A 20849-nucleotide genomic window follows, 5' to 3' on the forward strand; every position below is an offset into this window, starting at 1 on the left:
GAGCTGCAGACCAACTATACCATAAGAGGTTTTTGTCAATATCCCCTTACATTTCAAGGTGGCAGTATCTATACAACATTATCATAAAAGCTTCATGCTTTGCAGACATATGGCAAGTAAAAAAAGTCTGAATATGATTAATAATGTAGAGATGTGTATTGTGAGTGCGTGTGGCTCGCAAGGATTTAGGTTCCTTTTTGTGGCTGATTTTATAGCTTGCTATCCTAAATAGTTCTTGTTCAGCTAGCTGTAAATTCTAGACTAAAGACAAGACTGCTGGGAAGCTACTTCTTCTTTATAGAGTGCACCTGTTCAGTCACAGGCTTAGGTTCAGGCTCCAGCGGGCTGCTCTTCTACAGTGGGACACTGCCTTCTGGGAGAGTCTCAGCTTTATAGTCTCTGGACCGGAAGGAACAGAATCATCTGACCTCATCGGGTATCTTCTTGGAGCTGTGAGTGGAAAAAGAGGCAATATCATCAGCAACAGTGTCCCCTCATTTCCTGGAGTGGTAGTGCTTATCTCTGATTAACCTAGAAGGTGACCCTCTGATGCACATGAGTGACAAGGTACACTATACCAAATGAAGTTGGACCAGTATATAAGGATTCCCCTTCCCCTTGGTCTCTCTTCTCTTTCCTCCTCTTGCTCTCTCTCTCTCTCTCTCTCTCTCTATCCATCAGGCCATGAAGAGACTATCTCAGCAGCCATATTGAGAAAGACATGCGGCCTGTTTCAGTATTCTATTCAAGCACCATGTGGCCGCAAAGACAAAGCTAGACTGAAAATAAGCTGAGAGCCACCTATGGACACAAGAGGCATTGTTGCTTAGGCTGTAACGGTATATTTTCATCACACTCACTTTATTTACTTAGGTATGTTATTTGTAACACATACTTAATTTAAAGTGAACTCTTTCCTGTTCTTTCACTCTATCTAATCTCCTAAATACAGGAAGGGGGAAGGAAGTACTAAAATGCAGCCTCTGACCACAGAGTGGTAAGTGTATGGGATTTGAGGCCTTTTGATAAAGTCTTCACTATAAAGATTATAAAGGGGGAAATAGGGTCACCATTAGACCCCATACGACAAATTAATTAACAGACTTTTGCTATAAATTGAATGCTTCACAACAGTATAGAAGGAATCAACTTATGAATAATCAGGCAATAATTACAATTAAAATCTTTGTAATTTGTATCTTCTTCTTTCGGCTGCTCCCATTAGGGGTTGCCACAACGGATCATCTTCTTCCATATCTTTCTGTCCTCTGCAACTTGTTCTGTTACACCCATCACCTGCATGTCCTCTCTCACCACATCCATAAACCTCCTCTTAGGCCTTCCTCTTTTCCTCTTCCCTGGCAGCTCCATCCTTAACATCCTTCTCCCAATATACTCAGCATCTCTCCTCTGCACGTGTCCAAACCAACGCAATCTCGTTTCTCTGACTTTGTATCTCAACCGTCCAAAGCTGACCCTTTAATGTCCTCATTTCTAATCCTATCCATTCTCGTCACACCGAGTGCAAATCTTGGCATCTTTAACTCTGCCACCTCCAGCTGTGTCTCCTGCTTTCTGGTCAGTGCCATCGTCTCCAACCCATATAACATAGCTGGTCTCACTACCGTCCTGTAGACCTTCCCTTTCACTCTTGCTGATATCCGTCTGTCACAAATTACTCCTGACACTGTTCTCCACCCACTCCACCCTGCCTGCACTCTCTTTTCACCTCTCTTCCACAATCCCAATTACTCTGTACTGTTGATCCCAGGTATTGAAACTCATCCACCTACTTTCTGCCTCACATTCCTACCATTTACACAAATGTATTCCGTCTTGTTCCTACTGACCTTCATTCCTCTCCTCTCTAGAGCATATCTCCACCTCTCCAGGGTCTCCTCAACCTGCTCCCTACTCCCACTACAGATCACAATGTCTTCTTTGTAATTTGTATATAAGGATAAAAAAACATACACTTTAAAACCAACTAAAGTCTAATCATTTAAGTATTCAATGACCAAAAGTCCCTTTGAGTGTTAGTGATGTAGTGCAAGTTTGAGGTGGCCAGTAAGTGACACTTACATTATGTCTCTCAAAAGTCCATACTTAAGTATATGACTAATTAATGTTTAGGAAAACCAAATTAAGCTTCTTTACAAGTTATTCACTATAATACAACCAGCTCTTAATATGCCACCCTGCAAAAAGATTGCTTGTGCTTTATATGTCTTTTAAGACCAACTGAAGCCCTTGTTAAGTTCTTGCTATGTCACAGTAATTAACTAGTAGATGCACTAAAGGTAGCCCCTACACTAAAGTGCTAAATGTCATTACTTGGGGAAAGACATTGTAAAAACACTCGGAGAATATCCAATGTTTTACAAAGAATGAGAATGAAGTAAACCTCAACTAAACCAGGCGCCCTAACACCCCCTGAACCAGCCAAATGAACAAATATATACATCAAAAGATTGTACCTGAAGTGACAGGTGAGGATCAAAACCCTGTGACCAGTATCTCCAGGTCTATGAGTGAATCTGTGTGTAATTGTGTGTCAGAAGATATTTGGACTTATATGTGACAATTAGTGTCAGTGAGTTGCAAGTAATCAACAGAACATCAGTTTTTTCTGAGTTGCCACCAAACTAAATCTGATTATCAGAACAAAACGGTCAAAGGTCAAAACTAAGCAATCAAATCAGTTCCTCTTTTGGCCAAATCTTAAACAATGTGCATCTAGTTAGGCTTAATGTGCAGAGCTCATTAACACTTTTTGCAAAACTCAAAACACATCATCAATCATAAACCACATTTCCCTTCAAGTTTGCAATTATGATATGATGTAAAATGCAAAGCACAGGCCACAGAATGTATTTGCAGGCAGAATACAGCAGTCAGCATTTAGACAGAATGACTTCAAATTGTTCAACAATGTAACAACGCTAAAACTGGCGAGATGTGCTCAGTAATCTAGATGACTAAAACCAAAAGCATAAATTCATTTTTCAGCATCTTGCAGTGTTATAAGAGGTCTAACTTTTGCAATATTTAAGTGAACAAATGAAGTTCTAATAATCTGGTTAATGTGAGATTTAAATTTTAGGTCAGATTCCATAGTTTCACCTAAATTCTTTACCTCGCCTTGCCTTTTAAAGCTAAGAGATCAAGTTTATTTCTAATACCCTTGCTATTTCCATTATTACCAATCACTAAGATTTCTGTTTTCATCATTTAGTATGAGAACTTTAGATAGATAGATAGATAGATAGATAGATAGATAGATAGATAGATAGATAGATAGATAGATAGATAGATAGATAGATACTTTATTAATCCCAAGGGGAAATTCACAACACTACCTTTAGGGATATCCAACATGTAAGGACAACAACAATTTCCAGAGTCTTGAAAAAGCACCAAATATAAATGAAATAGTTCCATATTGTCTTCTTTGAAAGACATTCTGCCTATGTGAAGGAATTGAGATATCAATATGTTCAGGTAAGATGTCTAAATGTAACAAATATGGTACAGAATACCCAGAACTGTTTATAATAAGGTATAATGTGACTTGTGTGTATGTTTTTTCTATATTTTAAATAGTTATAGACATTGGAGCCTCACATATTTTTCTTCATTGATGAGGCTGGGTTCAGCTTGAATGAAACAAGCCATTGACAGAGGAATGAGGTTAGCTAAAGAACAATCATGAATGTTTTTGGTCATAGGCGAGCCAATGTCATAATGTTGGCAGCAATACCTTCTGCTGGACTTCTGCTACAGAAACCAGTGACTGGGCCATACAAAATGGAGAGGATCATTTCCTTCCTGCATAACCACTCTACTAGGCTTGTTCCAGCTGATCATATAGGGCAAGTCTTGTCCTCATATGGGACAATGTGGTATTTTGCCATTCTTCCACCTTTAGGGAGTGGTTTGGAGTCCAATGTATGGTGATGCTGCTATTTCTCCCACTTTACTTACCTTTCCTCATTCCCATAGAAGAGTTCTTTGCCTCATGGATGCAGAAGGTCTATGACTAACATCCACACGATCATATGTCCTTCTTTGATGCAATGGATGCGGAGTGCCTGGAAATATCTGCAAAAGATTGGTAGGGATGGATCCAGCAGGCAAAAATGTTCTTTCTCAGGTGTATGACAAGAGAGGACAAAAGATGTGATGTTCATAATACCCTTTGGTGCACTGGACAGGTTTAACTATATAAATATAAATATACAATGAACCTTGCCAGAGGAGGAGTGGAACTGGAAAAAGGAAAAGAAAGAAAAAAGTGCTGTGTGCCATACATGAATTTCCTCTTGGGATTAATAAAGTATCTATCTATCTATCTATCTATCTGTGCTGCTTCTGCGAATGGTTTGGGGAGCATTCCCACTGAAAATAAAGTGTGTTGTGTTTGAACTTGTACCTAGTGTCTGCATGTGCCAGGTTTGGGTGACTGGGTGCGCTCCCATCTGGTCACAATATATATAAGTGCCAGGCAGGATTATCTGGTATAACAACCAAAAGGGAAGGTAACTCTTGGTCATTATTGCTTGGATATTGCAGGTTCAGCTTGTAGTGTCCAATATTGTATGCACTGATTGAAGTCAGCAGCATTCAGAATGATTTATCTTTAAGACATTAGCACAGAGCCAATCATTTCTGCTGTTGAGTCAGCCAGGATGATGTAGCTTACATTCCTGGGCAGTGACATGGATGAATTTAGTTCGCATTTCAATGTATTGATCACACATTTTAGTTTTAATTATACTGTACTCCGTTTTTTCACAATTGAACATTCACAAACTAATTAAATGTATTTTTGCATTTTGTGGTTCAGGTGGTCTGTCTCTCTTACACCTAGGTTTCAGCTTTACCATAAATTTCCACTCACAAAGTGGTGATATGTTGCATGTTGCTTCATTTGAAACCACGAAGGGGCACTACTAGGCCCCAAACTGCAGTCACAAAGTCACCAAACACAATTCTGGATTCAAATAAGAGGTTTTTATTTGTCACCAACAGCTTTCCTGTTGAGCATCAGCCAAAATACACAAATATAATTGCAGATTCTCTCCTTCCACCTCCAGTAGAGTTGTTAACCACTGCCTCCTGACTCTGACTCCTCAAAGTCGAAGCTGCAAGATTCCTTTTGTACTAAGATCCAGGAATTGCTTCCAGTGTCACATCCAGATCGTCTGGAGCACTACCGGGTTGTGTGCAAACCAGGACAGTCCTCTCCTGGTAGCACCCTCTAGCAGTACTCAAAGCTTTTGACAGGGTTGTGTGTTTGGACTCCAGTACCCATGCCACCCTGTTGCTGACTTGATTGAGTTCAGCGCTGAGGAACACTGCCACCTATTGTGTGAGGGAAGGAACTGTTCCCAGCATGCACGCTCACCCAGTCCATTCATTATGGCCTCCTATCCGGGCAAGAAATCAACCTCCATCCCTGACAGGATGCCCATTCTTCCTCAATGGCACCTACACATGTCTGTTAATAAATTGTAAGTTTTGTGAGATCATCACTGCCTTGAACTGAACTGCACATGGCGTGAACAAAGAATAGCAAAGTTGCAAGACATTATATTGTTAAAACAAATATAGGATCAGTGTCATGCTTGATGTAGCTTCACAAATACATTTGTAGTTACTGATCCTCACTTCTATGACAGCTCATACTTGCAAGAACTTTTTTAGTTTAATTTTGGAAAATGGTCTTATTTTGAAAATATATGCCTTATTTTCATGCTGAAAGCAATTCTAGGGCAAAGTCAAAGATGAAGTACTTCAGTAGTGAGTGAAACTAGCAAATAAGGAAGAAGTCATCTTGAGCTTAATTCTAATCTCTTTACCGATCAGTTAATATCTTTAAACATGTATTTTTAGCAAACAAAAAGGACGTCACCTCAACTGCACAACATACTGTATCTAATGCCACATCTTTGCAGAAACATTATAAATGAGGGATAAAGGCTATTGTGCATCAGATCTGAATCATGAAGCTTCATACACTGACCACCCTCGGCGCTCTCCCTCTCCTCCTACTTATTCCTGGTGGTAAGTACTACGGAGTTTAGAATTGTAATTAAATATAATGTCTAAAAATGCAGAGCTCACAAATGAACTACAATTTAATTTATTCTTGGCTTTTGCTTAGGGCTATGTGGGAAGATTGTCGGCGGTAAAGAAGTTGTTCCCCATTCGAGGCCTTTTATGGCCTATCTCAATGTCGGCTGTGGTGGTGCTTTAATTGAAGAAAACTGGGTTCTGACAGCGGCACACTGTAACAAGTTGGAGCCTACATTTATTCTCTTAACTGATGACTAACTTAACTGTTGACTGATCTTGTCATTGCCTGAAACCCTAGCACATTAATTTTAAGTATATGAAAGAAACCTTTGAAAGTATGGAGTTAAGCTGAAATTTGGAATTTTTTGAGAAATGTGCATTTTAAAGTTGATCGAAAAATCATTGATATATAATGTGTACTGTATTAAGCTTGAGTTCAGAAAAGTATAGTACAGTGAAGAAACATCTTTTCTATAATTTTACTTTTTGAACAGCGCCTCCGAATCCACGAGCAGACTCTCACATAACATATGTAGATATCCTCAGAAAACTGTACACACTTTCATAAAAAACACACCAACTCCAATAATCTGTACTATACATTTACTGGACAGCTTTATTATATTTTGAGTCCAGATGAGTTATAGCTTATTCTAGGAACATCAGGCGCACACAAGACAGAAATCAAATCTGGGTGGAGCACCAGTCTGTTGTAAGGCACACTCATAAGCAACCCTGCCCACTCACGTCAAGTCCGTTTTCATGCCACTAATCACACTTGGCACATCTTTGGGCCAATAGAAATGCAGACTAGACAGAAATGAAACACTCAAGACTTAAACAAAGGGCTAAGCACGATGAAGTGTCAATGCAACGTAATGGAGGCAATTATTAAGAAAACAAAATTAAACAGGACGTGTTTAGTGCAAGTGTGGTAGCAAATACTCAACATGGGTTCAGATGAAGAAGGCCGTGTTTCACTAATAGGTGGGAATTCTACGCAACAACAAAATACAATCAGAGAGGTGCATATGATTATATTTGTCTTGATTTTCAGAAGGTATTTGATAAACTATTACAAAATAGGTTAGTGATCAAACTGAAAGAAGTGGAAATTCAGGACACGGTCTGTAGATGGGTATAAAGTTAATTCTTACCCAGGACGCTAAGGGTAAAGGTGATGGGAGCTTTTATAGAATTATATTAAATATGGTGTCCAGGTTCTGGAGTTCGTCAGGGGTGTGTTCTGCTCCTCTGTTCAATGCTTGTATGGATTGGGTGATGGGCAAGGTTGTGAGGCCCAGTGGATGTGGGGCATCTGTTAGTGAAGAAAGATTTGCAGATCTTGACTTTGCTGACGATGCTGTGATCCTCGTGGAGTCAATGGAGGCTCTGATCGGGGCTCTCAAGAGACTGAGCGAGGAGTCTGAGTGTCTGGGCTTGCGAGTGTCCTGATAAAAACCAAGATCCAGGCCTTTAATGACCTCTTGGACACAACCATCAGCAGTGTATCTGTCTGCGGAGAGAGTGTCGACCTCATCGATAGGTTTACTTACCTTGGCAGTGACATTCATGTCTCTGGTGACTCTTCCTATGAAGTCAGTAGACGGATTGGGAGAGCATGGGAGGTCATGAGGTCACTGGAAAGGGGTGTGTGACGCTCCCAATATGTATGCAAAAGGACAAAGGTCCAAGTCTTTAGAGTCCTGGTGCTTCACGTCTTGCTATACGGTTGCAAGACATGGATGCTTTACAGTGACCTGAGACGAAGACTGGACTCCTTTGGTACTGTGTCTCTCTGGAAAATCCTTGGGTATTGTTGGTTTGACTTTGTGTCAAATGAGCGGTTGCTCATGGAGTTCCGAATGAGGCACATTACCTGCATTGTGAGGGAGCGTCACTTACGGCACTATGGCCATGTGGTGATCCAGCTTGTAAGATCCTCATTGTTGGGGGACCTGAGCAGCTGGACCAGGCCAAAGGATCACTCACGTAACAGCTGGCTGTTATAGATGAAGGGTCATTTCCGGAGGGTGGGACTGGAACGTGTGTCTGCCTGGGGGGTTGCCAACCGGAATCCCAAGTTGTTTCATCATGTAGTGGGTGCAGCAACGCAATATACCAGTGCATGCTCCCCAACTTGACTTGACTTGATAGTGTCCAGCAGGAATCAGTAATGGGGCTGCTGCTCTTTTTAATATACAAAAAACATCTGAACAGGAATATAATCAATAATCTGGATAAGTTTGCAGATGATACCAAACCAGATGGAGGGGTGGTTAATTTAGAATCCGTTTAATCATTACAAAGGGACTTGGAGAGCGCATGGGCTTGGGCAGATGAAAATTAATGTAAGTAAATGTAGAGTATTACGTGTCAGAAGTAAATATATGACACTTGACTACACAATGGTAGGTCTGAAACTTAAAAGTACACCTTATGAGAAGGACCAGGGAATCATAGTGGACCTGTCACAATTAACATCTAGACAGTGTGCAGAAATCATCAAAAAAGCTAATTGCATGTTAGGTTATCACGATGTGTGCAGTACAAGTCAAGGAAGGTTGTGCTTAAGTTATATCATGCACTGGTGAGGCCTCAGTTGGAATACTGTGTACAGTTTGGGTCTCCATATTTCAAAAAAGGATACAGCAGCACTAGAGAAAGTCCAGAGAAGAGCAACTAGGCTGAATCCAGGACTGAGCTATGAGATATCAGGAGAAGTAGTTGAACCTTTTCAGGTTAAGCAAATGAAGGTAAAGAGGAGATATGAGTGTTTCAAATTAAATAAGGAATTAGTACACTAGATCCCAGTTGCTACTTTAAAATAAATTCTGCAACAAGTACATGGGGACAGGGTTGGGCACTTTTGAAGGAAAAAATTTGTTCAAATGTAGATTTTGCTCACGTAAAGAACCATTAGCACATGAAATAAATTACCAAGCAGTGTTATGGAGAGTAGAACATTTAAATATAAATACGAGGTGCCAGGGCTGGCAGGACATGAAAGATTTTTTTATATTTCCTTTGTATATGCCTTTAGTGGGGGTTCTAGTGTGGCCCAATTTATACTCTTTGTTAGGTAGACCATAACAGAATCCCTTCCTCTTATCACACTGTCAAGATTGACTGCTGTTGTTGTTAGGCACGTCCAGCTTCCTTTTACATCTGTAACACCAAGCAATTAGATAAGAGTATCAGAACAGGAAAGAGACAAAGTTACACTTTTATTAGGCATTACTCAAATAGATAGTGCCATAAACTAAAAGTGAAGTGATGTGTGAGCACTATACAACCTGGTGCTTCTTGATGTTAAAGAAATTAGTACAGTGAATCCTACGGAAGAGCATTATTACAGTTAAATTAAAATTGCAAGCTTTATAAATTACATAATGTACACATAAAAAAAAATAAATGTTAGCTAGACTGACTGACTTGATGCCATAAAACAATATATATCTGCTAGCATTCTAATTGAGATATGGCCAGTCAGCAGCAACAGTGGAGAAAATAAACCACAAGGGGTTCCATGATCAGTTATAACAGTTAAAGTCAAAGACAAAGTCAGACACATTCATAGTTCTGAAGACCGAGCGTAACAGTCTGCAATATTTGCTATTAAGGTGCCTTGTATGTGCATTTCTGTGTCTATAGCAGGGCATTTATTGTTATAATTACATTTCCAAAGCTAAATTTCAGTTTTGATAAGTTTTTGAAAAAATATTTTACCCCATTTTATTTTTAATTGTTTACACAATGCTTTTTTGATGATCACCATATTTCTGATTGCAAGAATGCTAAGATATACAGTACACGTGCACAAAGTGTGCCACTGGATTAGCAGTAACAAAGAGGCAAATGTGGCAACAAGTGGCCCTGTTGCTAATCTAAGGCACAGTTGAGCTTTCAGGGGCTTATTTGACCCACCAAACCTGCCAGTATTAACTAAACCCCAGCACTAGAGCAAAAAAGCAAAACAAGAAGTTAGGCATAAAATAAATGTGACAGAAATAGTGAGCAAAATATAAGAAATTTGACAAACGAGCAGAAACCATTCAGTCTTTCAAGCCCGTTCCTTTAGCTAATAAGTAAGCTGTCCCAACATCTCATTCATTTTCCTGTTAAAGGTTGTCAAGGTTTCCATTTTAATTCCATCTCTCAGTAGTTTGTTCCAGAGTCCCACAAATAATTGCATAAAGAAGTTCTTCCTGGCTTTAGTCTTAAATGCACTTCCCCTTAGTTTCCATGGATGGACCCTTAAGCTGAAAGAACATTTCCAGATCCAATTTATCAATGCTTTTAAAGTTTATAAATGCCTGGATCAGGTCCCCACATAGTCGCCACTGTTTGAGACTAAGCAGGTTTAATTTTTTGAGTCTGTCAGAATAGGACATATCCTTAAGTCCTGGGATGCACTGGGTGCAGTACAGTCAAAAAAGTTTATATTTATTATACATTATCCTCCAATATTGAATATAAATGTAATTAATTTTGTTTGACAGAAAAAGACAACTTGGCAAGCTCATAAGAAAAACACAATTTAATTATTTTTATTTACCTAATTCAAAGTAAAGATTGGATAAGAGTGGTCTTATATTTATAGATTTATGTTTTATTCAGAATTTCTGGCTAATAAAGCGAAATTTACAAATTTTAAAACCACAGGAGGTAGGGATAGAGTGAATTTCACTTTCTATAAATATTGTTGGAAGTGCTCTTACTGTATATTGGCTCCATCACACTTTCACATTTCCAAGCAGTGAAGCGACAGTATTTAAGGAACGATAATCTATGAGCTGCTTTTGCTGAACATGTGTGGAGGTGGCCTGACAACCTTTAGATTTTGAAATAGGACTTTGCATGAAAATAATATAAGACATTGTTTCTTCTTTTTGCAAACAGTGAAACAAATATAAAAGTGACTCTTGGAGCTCATTCAATTGATGAAACTGAACCAGGAAAGCAGACAATTGATGTAGAGAAAAAGGTGATTTACAAAGGCTTTGTATGGGCAACCCACGGACATGACATCATGCTGTTAAAGGTAAACTCTATTTTCTATTAAAGATGAATGATGTCAAACATGTTTAAAAATATCATTTTTTGAGCACAAGCAATTGTGCTATTGATACTTTAATTTGTATTTTTTTTTGCTAAAACATGGACAAGCTGTTATGTTGATATGATGTGTACCTCGTCTTCATCTTTTTTGCTTATTAATCAGTATTATGGAGTACTTTAAAGAGATTAGATCTGCTGCATTAAGGCAACTGGATAATTGGAACTTGTGGTCACCTCCCTGCAGAGTGGGGTCAACAAGATCTGCTTGTGTTTGTCTGTTTCTATATTTTAACAGTCCTCATGTTGATTATGTGTAGTAAATGACTGTAATATGTGTGAGTGTGTTTGTGACAGAGAGAGTACCCCACAATGTACTATAAAGTTCCAGCTACGATGAGCACAGGCCTTAAGACAGTTGCATGTACGAGAAGGCACCAATTCGCCCATAATTAAACGATGAACGTGTACAGGTAGGACAAGTAAAACTTTGTGGATTGAATTTGTTTTTCAGCAATTAAGAGTGATGAAAAAATATATATATACATTTATATTAATAGTGGGTAGGGCCTCCTATTGCTCTCAAAACAATTTCAGTTTTTCATGGCATAGATTCCACAAGATGATGGAAACATTTCTTTGAGATTCTGGTCCATCACATAGTTTCTAGATGTGTCAGCTGCACATCCATGCTGCAAATCTCCCATTCGACCACATCCCAAAAGGTGTTGTGCTGGATTCAGATCTGGTGACTGGGAAGGTCATCGTCATGTTCTTGAATTCACCTTGAGGTGACATCAATTTTATGACATGGTACATTATCATGCTGGAAGTAGCCATTAGAAAATGGGTAAATCATGTCCATGAAGGGCTGCACATGGTCAGGAACAATTCTCATATAGGCTGTGGTATGAAAGTGATGATTGACTGGCAATCCAAAGTGTCTCAAGCATCACACCACTACCACCTGCTTGGACTGTTCACTCAAAGCAGGGTGTGTGCATGGATTTATGCTGTTGGTGCCTTACCATCTGTGTCCCTCAGCAGAAATCGAGATTCATCAGATCATCAGGCCAGGCTATGTTTTTCCAGTCTTCAGATGTCCAACATTGGTGAGCATATGTCCACTCCAGCCTCAGATTTCTTTTCCTGGCTGACAGGAGTGGAGCCTGATGTGGTCTTACGCTGTTGTAGCCCATCCACCTCAAGACTTGACATGTTGTGCATTCTGAGAGGCTTTTCCACTCACCACAGCTGTACAGAGTGGTCATCTCAGTTACCGTAGCCTTTCTGTTGGATTGAACCAGTCTGGCCATTGCCATTCTCCCCAGACCTCCATCATCACCAATGTGTTTCTGTTTGCAGGACTGCCACTCACTAGATGTCTTTTGTTTTTTCACACCATTCTGAGTGAACTCTAGAGACTGTTGTGTGTGAAAATCCCAGGAGATCATCAGCTATAGAAATACTCAAACCAGACAGCATCATGTCATGGTTGAAATCAACAAGATCACATTTTCTCCCCAGTCTGGTATCTGATGTGAGCATTAATTGAAGCTCTGTAGGATTTGATGCAGTGACAACTGCCAATGGATTGGCTGAATCGAGAAACGCATGGATAGACAGGTGGACAGGTGCTTCTAATAATTTGCTCAGTGACTGTATACAGTAGATAGCAAATGAACCCCAAACTCACTCAGTATGTTCCCACTGCTCATCTGTTGATGCAAGCCTGCAGAGCACAGAAAAACAAGCCCCCTATAAGAAAATTACCGTCCACCAGACAGAGCCATAACACTAGGACTTGCTCATCGTCAGATGTAGGTTTCTGTGCTGTGGCCCAATATTCAGGTCTATATAAAATGTGATCATTTTTTCCATATTGATTTGAAAGGTTTGATTACTAACTTTTTCCAAAGCAAGGCAAAATAAAATTTAAACATGAAGAAGATATTTTTAGGGTAAAACTCTAGTGAAATGTGGCATGTTTGCCAGAGGTCAGGGAAAAAAATATCACCCCAAGGAATCTATTCTTTGATTTTGCTGACAACCATTCCAAGACTGAGTGGAGTGGTGCCATTGAGACTAGGGATCTGCCCTGACAATCGGAAGGTTGTCAATTCAAATCCCATAAATGGCAGAAGTCCGTTGGGCCCTTGAGCAAGCCCCTTAAACTGCCATTGTTCCTTCCTAGGTATGATGTAAACCTGCATCCAGCCCTGCAAGAAGGTCCTCCAACTTGCAGGGAAAACGTGGTGGTTGGTGGCAGGATTGGCACTCCAACTACTGTAATAAACCTCACATTGTTCAGTGTGGTGCTGAGGTGTCACCCATTGAATGACTGCACTCGGGTTTTAATTTGGGATCCTGAGGTGCTTTGTTATGTGGTAGGTGTGGCAATGCGCTGTAGTATCATTGCATGCTGCCAACCTCTTTCCAAGACAACAGATTATGTACTGTAAATGCTTGAATGTGTTGTTCAATAATGGCATACATAGTTTTCATCACTCACTGTCAGAACTTATTCTCAGAATTTAACAAACTGGCACACTAGACTAGATTTTGACTGATAATGAAACATTCAATGATATGTTGATAAAAAAAGGCAAAGTATGTGTGAAAATGTGCTACAGTTCCTGTTAACCCCAAGAAAGTGATGAGCCTGCTCGATTGCTGCAGTTATGGAGCTGGTCTGAGTCAGATTGTTGGTGATAGAGGCGCTCAAAGTCATACAATTCTTGCCAATCTCTGCACCACACCGACTGTTGCAGTGCAGACATTATAAAACCATCGAATTCTCTAAAAACTATTTAGAATTTAAAGATGTAATTAAGTCTTGTTTTTGCACTGCACTCCGTTAAATGTAACATGATATTTTTTTCCTTTTTTTTTCATTTATGTTAAAGCTGAGCCAGAAAGCTGAGCTCAATGATTTTGTATCGAAACTCCCACTGCCTTCTGGTGAAGCAGACCCTGCAGTTGGTACAGAATGCAGGATTGCAGGATGGGGAGCCAATGAGTATAATGGAAAACAAAGCAGTAAACTTCAAGAAGTCAGAGTTACAGTTAAAGACAGAGAAAAGTGCAATGCAAATTACAATGGAGAAATAACAAAGAATATGATGTGTGCTGGAGATGACAACGGAGGACATGATTCCTGTCAGGTAAGGTTTCTCTCCACTATGGCTGGTGGTTAATAAGAAGATGAGGGTGATTTACTAGTATTTATTTGAAAAAGAGGTTGTTTTAGTTACTTTATGATTTATTAAAGACTAACATACAAGAGCTACTTCTGCAATGAGTTATTTGAACAATTTGTCCTAAACAGTGTCTTGCCAAATTAATGGATGCTTCAATGGTCATCGTTTTAAAGGAATATTATGCATCTTCATTTTTAAATCCAAATTTGGGTATCAACTAAACAAGTCCTATTAAAGGAATTAGTGAAGTAGATAGAGACTGTTACTTTAAAAGATAGCTAACTAGAACACAGAGAGAGACAGTTGGAAACTTAAGGGTAAATTTTGCACAAACATAAGGAAGTTTTTCTCCACACAGGGAACCACAGACACGTGGAATGAGGTAACAAGTATGGACTCAACTTAATGTTAATTTGGGGGAATCAAGTGGATAGGGCTGCCAAGCTTTGCTGGGCTGAATGGCCTGTTCTAAATCTTTCTAGTCTTCTAATGTTCTAAAGCTGCAGCTTTCAGTTTAAATGGGCCTCCTAAAACTGCTGAGTTTTTTTGTTGCTTACAGTTTTATTACAATTTTATCAGTGAAAGTCTCCAGGACCCTCATTAATCTATATATATAATTCACTAAGGGCACGCAAGACAGAGAGCGCATGCAAGACAGAGAACAACGCCTGCCAACTCACAGAGCCCCGCCCACCAACTCTAAGACCATGAGATATGCTCGACAGAGCCCCGCCCAAAAACTCTAACTAAGGGCAAGCAAGACAGAGAGCCACGCCCACCAAAGCTCACCTGCCAACTCTAAGGGCAAGCAAGACAGACAGCACACACAAGACAGAGAGCCACGCCCACCAACTCACAGAGCCCTGCCCACCAACTCTAAGACCATGAGATATGCTCGAAAGAGCCCCGCCCGCCAACTCTAACTAAGGGCAAGCAAGACAGAGAGCCACGCCCACCAAAGCCCACCTACCAACTCTAAAGGCAAGCAAGACAGAGAGTGCACGCAAGACAGAGAGCCACGCCCGCCAACTCACAGAGCCCTGCCCACCAACTCTAAGACCATGAGATATGCTCGAAAGAGCCCCACCCGCCAACTCTAACTAAGGGCAAGCAAGACAGAGAGCCACGCCCACCAAAGCCCTCTTGCCAACTCTAAGGGCAAGCAAGACAGAGAGCACACACAAGACAGAGAGCCACGCCCGCCAACTCACAGAGCCCCGCCCGCCATCTTTAATCCTACTTCCGTGTCCACTGTCGCTCTCATCAATTAGCAATAATTAGCAAACAAACAAAGATAACTGGCAGTAACAGTGCAAAATTCACAATTGGTATGCCAGTTTATAAAGAGAAGTTTTGAGGGTAGTTTTAAAATGTGTTATTGAATTGAGCTGATGTGTATGAGAGAGAAGAGAATTCCCGAGTTGAGGAGCACTAGGAGAGACGCTCGAGCTCCCATAGCACAGAGTTTGATGTGTGGTGCAGAAAGTACAGCTGCAGATGAGAAACAGAGTGAGTGAAAACCCGGTTTCCACGTCTACCTGTATTAGTTTAAATGGCACTTTTACCACTCGCAATAGTGTGGATGCGCTGACTTATCGTGTCGACTGGGCATCACAGTGAATGCGCCGTCAGGCGTAGCCTGCTACAGGAAGGTACTCTCTCGACCATTGGCAATGGTTTCGCTCCTTGCTTTTTTCGTTATACTGCGACGGTGGTTTCCTAAGCCTGTGTTATACTGAATTCCTTTCTCACCGTTTTCAGTTCCTATTCTTACACCGCCGTATGCTATGGCGGGCTTTGGCTAGTTGATTATAATATGCTTTGTTTCTGCATGATTCACATGATCAGTTAAACAAGTTTAAGTAAAATGCCTCACACCTGTGTATGTAACATGACTTTTCACTTAAGCTGATGTCACATTACACATCTTCTAGTTGAGCAGGATGCCAAACATGTTGACAGCAATTGTTGATCTCATCACCTGAGTATGTCAATTTGCACAAATAGGAATCACTTGGAATGTTAATTTTGTGACAGCATGAAAAAGTCTCACGTTTCCAAAGTAGTGAGAGCTCAGCCCTTTTTCTGAGATCCAAGTGTACTGCCTGATAGAGCCATTATCTGTGTGAGGGGTTGGCCTAGACCAGGGGTGTCAAACTCCAGTGCTGGTGGGCTGCTGTAGCTGCAGGTTTTCATTCTAACTCTTTTCCTAATCATCAGCAGTTTTCATTGCTAATTAACTCCTTTGCCCTTCATTTTAATTGCCCTGTTTTTAAGGATTTAGTCCTCTGAATTGATTCATTTCTTCATTAAATGGCAGCCAAACAGAAATGAGATGTGAAATGAGCCAACAGATGACCAGCTACATTGGAACGTCAAACTCCAGCCAATTTCACTCCAACCAGTTTCTTAATGAGAAGCCGATTCTTGCTGTTATTAAACCGTTGTTGAAAATCATGACCTGTTGCTGTTGATTTCTTGTTTTTTCTAAGACCACCATCAAAATGTTTTGGTGACCTGAGCAGACCATCATGGCCAAGACCTTTTCAGGTTAGCTGGTCATGTGGCAGCTTGTTTTGTGTCTCATAATCGTTTGGCTGCTCATTATGGAAAAAGAAACAACTTAAGGGGTCTGAGTCACGTCAATTCAAACTAAGGCAAAATAAGTTAATCAGGGGTAAAAACAGCTCATTAATTAAGAAGATGGTTAGAATGAAAGCCTGCTGGGAAAAGGATCTCTTACTCAATATTTCAGAAAAGGAGTGGAAAGTAGCAATGCACAGAATTCACTCAAGCTCCATATGCACAAAGCATAGAATTATTCAACTTAAAATTGTATATTGAGGGCATCCCTCTCGTTTAAAATTGTCCAAAATGTTTCCAAAGCAACATCCAACTTGAAAATGCCAAAATCAAACTCCGGCCTCACGGGGTGACATATTTTGGACCTGCACCAAATTAACATCATTTGGGACCAAAATCTTTTAAATGCCTTCCAGACAGCCTTGGTGTCCCAATCCCTCCCAATCCACTAACAGCTGTGTTGGGTGGACTCCCAAATGGGCTTAAAGAGGAGAAGGACAAACAATCTGGAATTTCCTTACTACATTATTGGCATGTAGACTTATCTTTCTCAATTGGAAGAATCCTAACTCTCCTATTCTAAGTCGGTGGGTAACTGATGTTATTTACTGTTTGAAACTGGAAAAAATCTAATTCATACTTAGAGGATCTGTGCAGAACTTTTTCAGAACCAGGCAGGATCTGATCAATAATATTTTAGAATAACATTCATAGAATGAACAAGTGGATAACCTCCCAGAGGTAAACGGGACTACTAAGGAGGTACTGAGGGATTTGGAAATTGTAGAGGGAGAAGTGCTGCTCAGATTAAATAAGATGAAATCAAACAAATCACCAGGCCCAGATAATATTTATCCTTGTGTTCTTAAGGAGGCTAGTGAGTACAGATATAAACCCTTGACACTTATTTTTAGGAAGTCACTGTGCACTGGAGAGATTCCAAAGGACTGGAAAATAGCAAATATCATCCCATTATATAAAAAGGGTGACAGGGCAAATCCAAGCAACTATAGGCCAGTAAGCTTAACAAGCATCACAGGAAAATTAATGGAAGGAATTATTAAGGATAAGATTGAGCAACACATTGCAAGGACAGGAGTTATTCTGAACAGTCAGCATGGGTTCAGAAGAGGGAGGTCGTGTTTTACTAACATGTTGGAATTCTATGAGGAGGCAACAAAAGGATACGATCAAAGTGGAGCTTATGATATTATTTATCTGGACTTTCAGAAAGCATTTGATAAGGTGCCACATGAGAGGTTGGGCATCAAGTTAAAAGAAGTGGGAGTTCAGGGTGATGTTTTAGATGGGTGCAGAATTGGCTCAGACACAAGAAGCAGAGGGTGATGGTGCGAGGAACCTCATCAGAACTGGCCGATGTTAAGAGTGGTGTCCACAGGGGTCAGTGCTAGGGCCGCTACTATTTTTAATATATATAAATGATTTAGATAGGAATATAAGTAACAAGCTGGTTAAGTTTGCAGATGATACCAAGATAGGTGGATTAGCAGATAATTTGGAATCCGTTATATCATTACAGAAGGACTTGGATAGCATACAGGCTTGGGCAGATTTGTGGCAGATGAAATTTAATGTCAGTAAATGTAAAGTATTACACATAGGATGTGAAAATATTAGGTTTGAATACACAATGGGCGGCCGGAAAATCGAGAGTACACCTTATGAGAAGGATTTAGGAGTCATAGTGGACTCTAAGCTATCAACTTCCCAACAGTGTTCAGAAGCCATTAAGAAGGCTAACAGAATGTTAGGTTATATAGCACAATCTGTGGAGTACAAGTCCAAGGAGGTTATGCTCAACCTTTATAATGCACTGGTGAGGCCTCATCTTGAGTACTGTGTGCAGTTTTGGTCTCCAGGGTACAAAAAGGACATAGCAGCACTAGAAAAGGTCCAGAGAAGAGCAACTAGGCTGATTCCAGATCTACAGGGGTTGAATTATGAGGAAAGATTAAAAGAGCTGAGCCTTTACAGTTTAAGCAAAAGAAGATTAAGAGGTGACATGATTGAAGTGTTTAAAATTATGAAGGGAATTAGTACAGTGGATCGAGACTTGTATTTTAAAATGAGTTCATCAAGAACACAGGGACACAGTTGGAAACTTGTTAAGGGTAAATTTCGCACAAACATTAGGAAGTTTTTCTTTACACAAAGAACGATAGACACTTGGAATAAGTGACCAAGTAGTGTGGTAGACAGTAAGACGTTAGGGACTTTCAAAACTCGACTTGATGTTTTCAAGTGGATAGGACTGGCGAGCTTTGTTGGGCTGAATGGCCTGTTCTCGTCTAGATTGTTCTAATGTTCTAATGTTCTAATAAGCCTTTAAATTGAGGAAGCAGGTTCTCTCCCCTCTTTTACTCCATTTATCTTTATTCATTTATTATTTTATCTATTCGCTTGTCTTTACTAGCATAATGTTTTACACTGCTGGCCTAGCTCTCTTTCTCAGTGGTGGGCATTGATTTGTTTCGAACCTTTTTCTTTTTGTTAAACTTTTTGAGTTATGTGTAGGGAGTGTTATTTGATTTTAATAAATTCAATAAAATGTAAAAAAAAAAAAGAAAAAAGAATGAAAGCCTGCAACCACTGCGGCCCACAAGGACCGGAGTTGGACACCCCTGGCCCAAACCTTTGATTCTTCTTTTTTCCATTGTATTGAGGTACAAGTTCAGGAATCAGACAGACAAGCCTCTCCGCTGAGTGTGTGTTACGTATTCTGTCACTGCATTATATGTATTGTATTTTCAGGTGAGCACTCATTCGTTGTCAGCTTTCATGCACACAGAACCCTAACAACTTTGGACAAAAACTCACAGAGCAAGCTGCCATCATGAGCATGTGCTACAACTGATCCCAACTCACTAAGATTATGTAAATTAAGTCTTGGACTAAAGATTGCTACAAAAGCTGTGTAATGTGACATAATGTTACTGGTTTCTTTTGTTGTATCAGTGTTCATCTATTACACTTCAAGGGGAAACATAAAGGTGACCAGTTCTACTTGTTCTTCTAATTGAACTTCTGATGTTCAAAGAATGCTTATTAATTATCCAAGTCATTTTTTTACATTTTTTCCAAGACTAACTTTGTATATTCTTTCTTTGTAGGGAGATTCTGGTGGTCCTTTGCTCTGTAATGGAATTTTCACAGCTGTTGCTTCATTTGGTTATAGGTGTGGGCTACCTAAATATCCAGGGGTCTACACACTCCTCACAGATGACTATCTAAACTGGATCAAGGAAGAAATAGAACAATTTCGAAACAATACATTATCTATAACCAAAGAATTTTGATGGAGTAAATTTTCGTAGTTTGAACTGTCAGAAAACAGTTATTTACATTGTACTTCACAAAAATGTTGTAGGCTTCATTCATATATGTTTAAACAGCCTAAGTACTCAGATTGGCTGTTTAACCAGGGAGTTTTACCAACAGTTAAACTCACTGAACACTGGAAAACCTACCAGTTAAGACCACTCAACCAGAAGAATAACTATTATAGCAGCATAGAGCAGCCTGCAGAAACCAACCCTAGATAGACTCCAGTTTCTTGAAGGCAGACTTACAATACAGTCAAATTCACAATCTCCAGGCTGTGGAAATGAATAATGCATTGAATGATTTGGCAAATAAACACCTTTGTAGAACATGGACTTCAGCTTTTCCTGCAAATTTGTGTCTTGTTTTAAAAAGAAAGAAAAGATAAACTATTACAAGGTGGTTTGTCATGTAAGGTCCTATGATGATCCTATTTTCCCCTTAATAAATTTCATGCACTTACTACTCTGTGATCAGGTACTTTTTCCCCCTTCCCTTCTACATCTGTAAGCTCAAGTGATTAGACAGAGTAAAAAAACAAGCAGGAGTTAAGTTACACATTTTATTATGTATTATTAATAATATGCC

The 20849-nt window shown here is 39.8% G+C and overlaps 1 protein-coding gene across 2 annotated transcripts; it reads left to right on the forward strand.

Moving 5' to 3' along the window:
• Positions 1 to 5960: 5960 nt before the first annotated feature.
• LOC120527189 (granzyme A-like) lies at positions 5961 to 20596 on the forward strand. 2 transcript variants are annotated; one of them, XM_039750342.1, is made up of 5 exons: positions 5961 to 6066; positions 6167 to 6299; positions 10981 to 11122; positions 14043 to 14300; positions 20051 to 20596. In XM_039750342.1, exons 1-5 carry the CDS (start codon positions 6006 to 6008, stop codon positions 20234 to 20236), a joined length of 780 nt encoding a protein of 259 aa, XP_039606276.1. In that variant the 5' UTR covers positions 5961 to 6005; the 3' UTR covers positions 20237 to 20596. The 2 variants fall into 2 exon arrangements, with proteins under 2 accessions (XP_039606276.1, XP_039606277.1); XM_039750343.1 differs by lacking the exon at positions 6167 to 6299.
• Positions 20597 to 20849: the final 253 nt, after the last annotated feature.

Source organism: Polypterus senegalus, chromosome 4 (assembly GCF_016835505.1).
Source record: "Polypterus senegalus isolate Bchr_013 chromosome 4, ASM1683550v1, whole genome shotgun sequence".
Taxonomy (NCBI): domain Eukaryota; kingdom Metazoa; phylum Chordata; class Cladistia; order Polypteriformes; family Polypteridae; genus Polypterus; species Polypterus senegalus.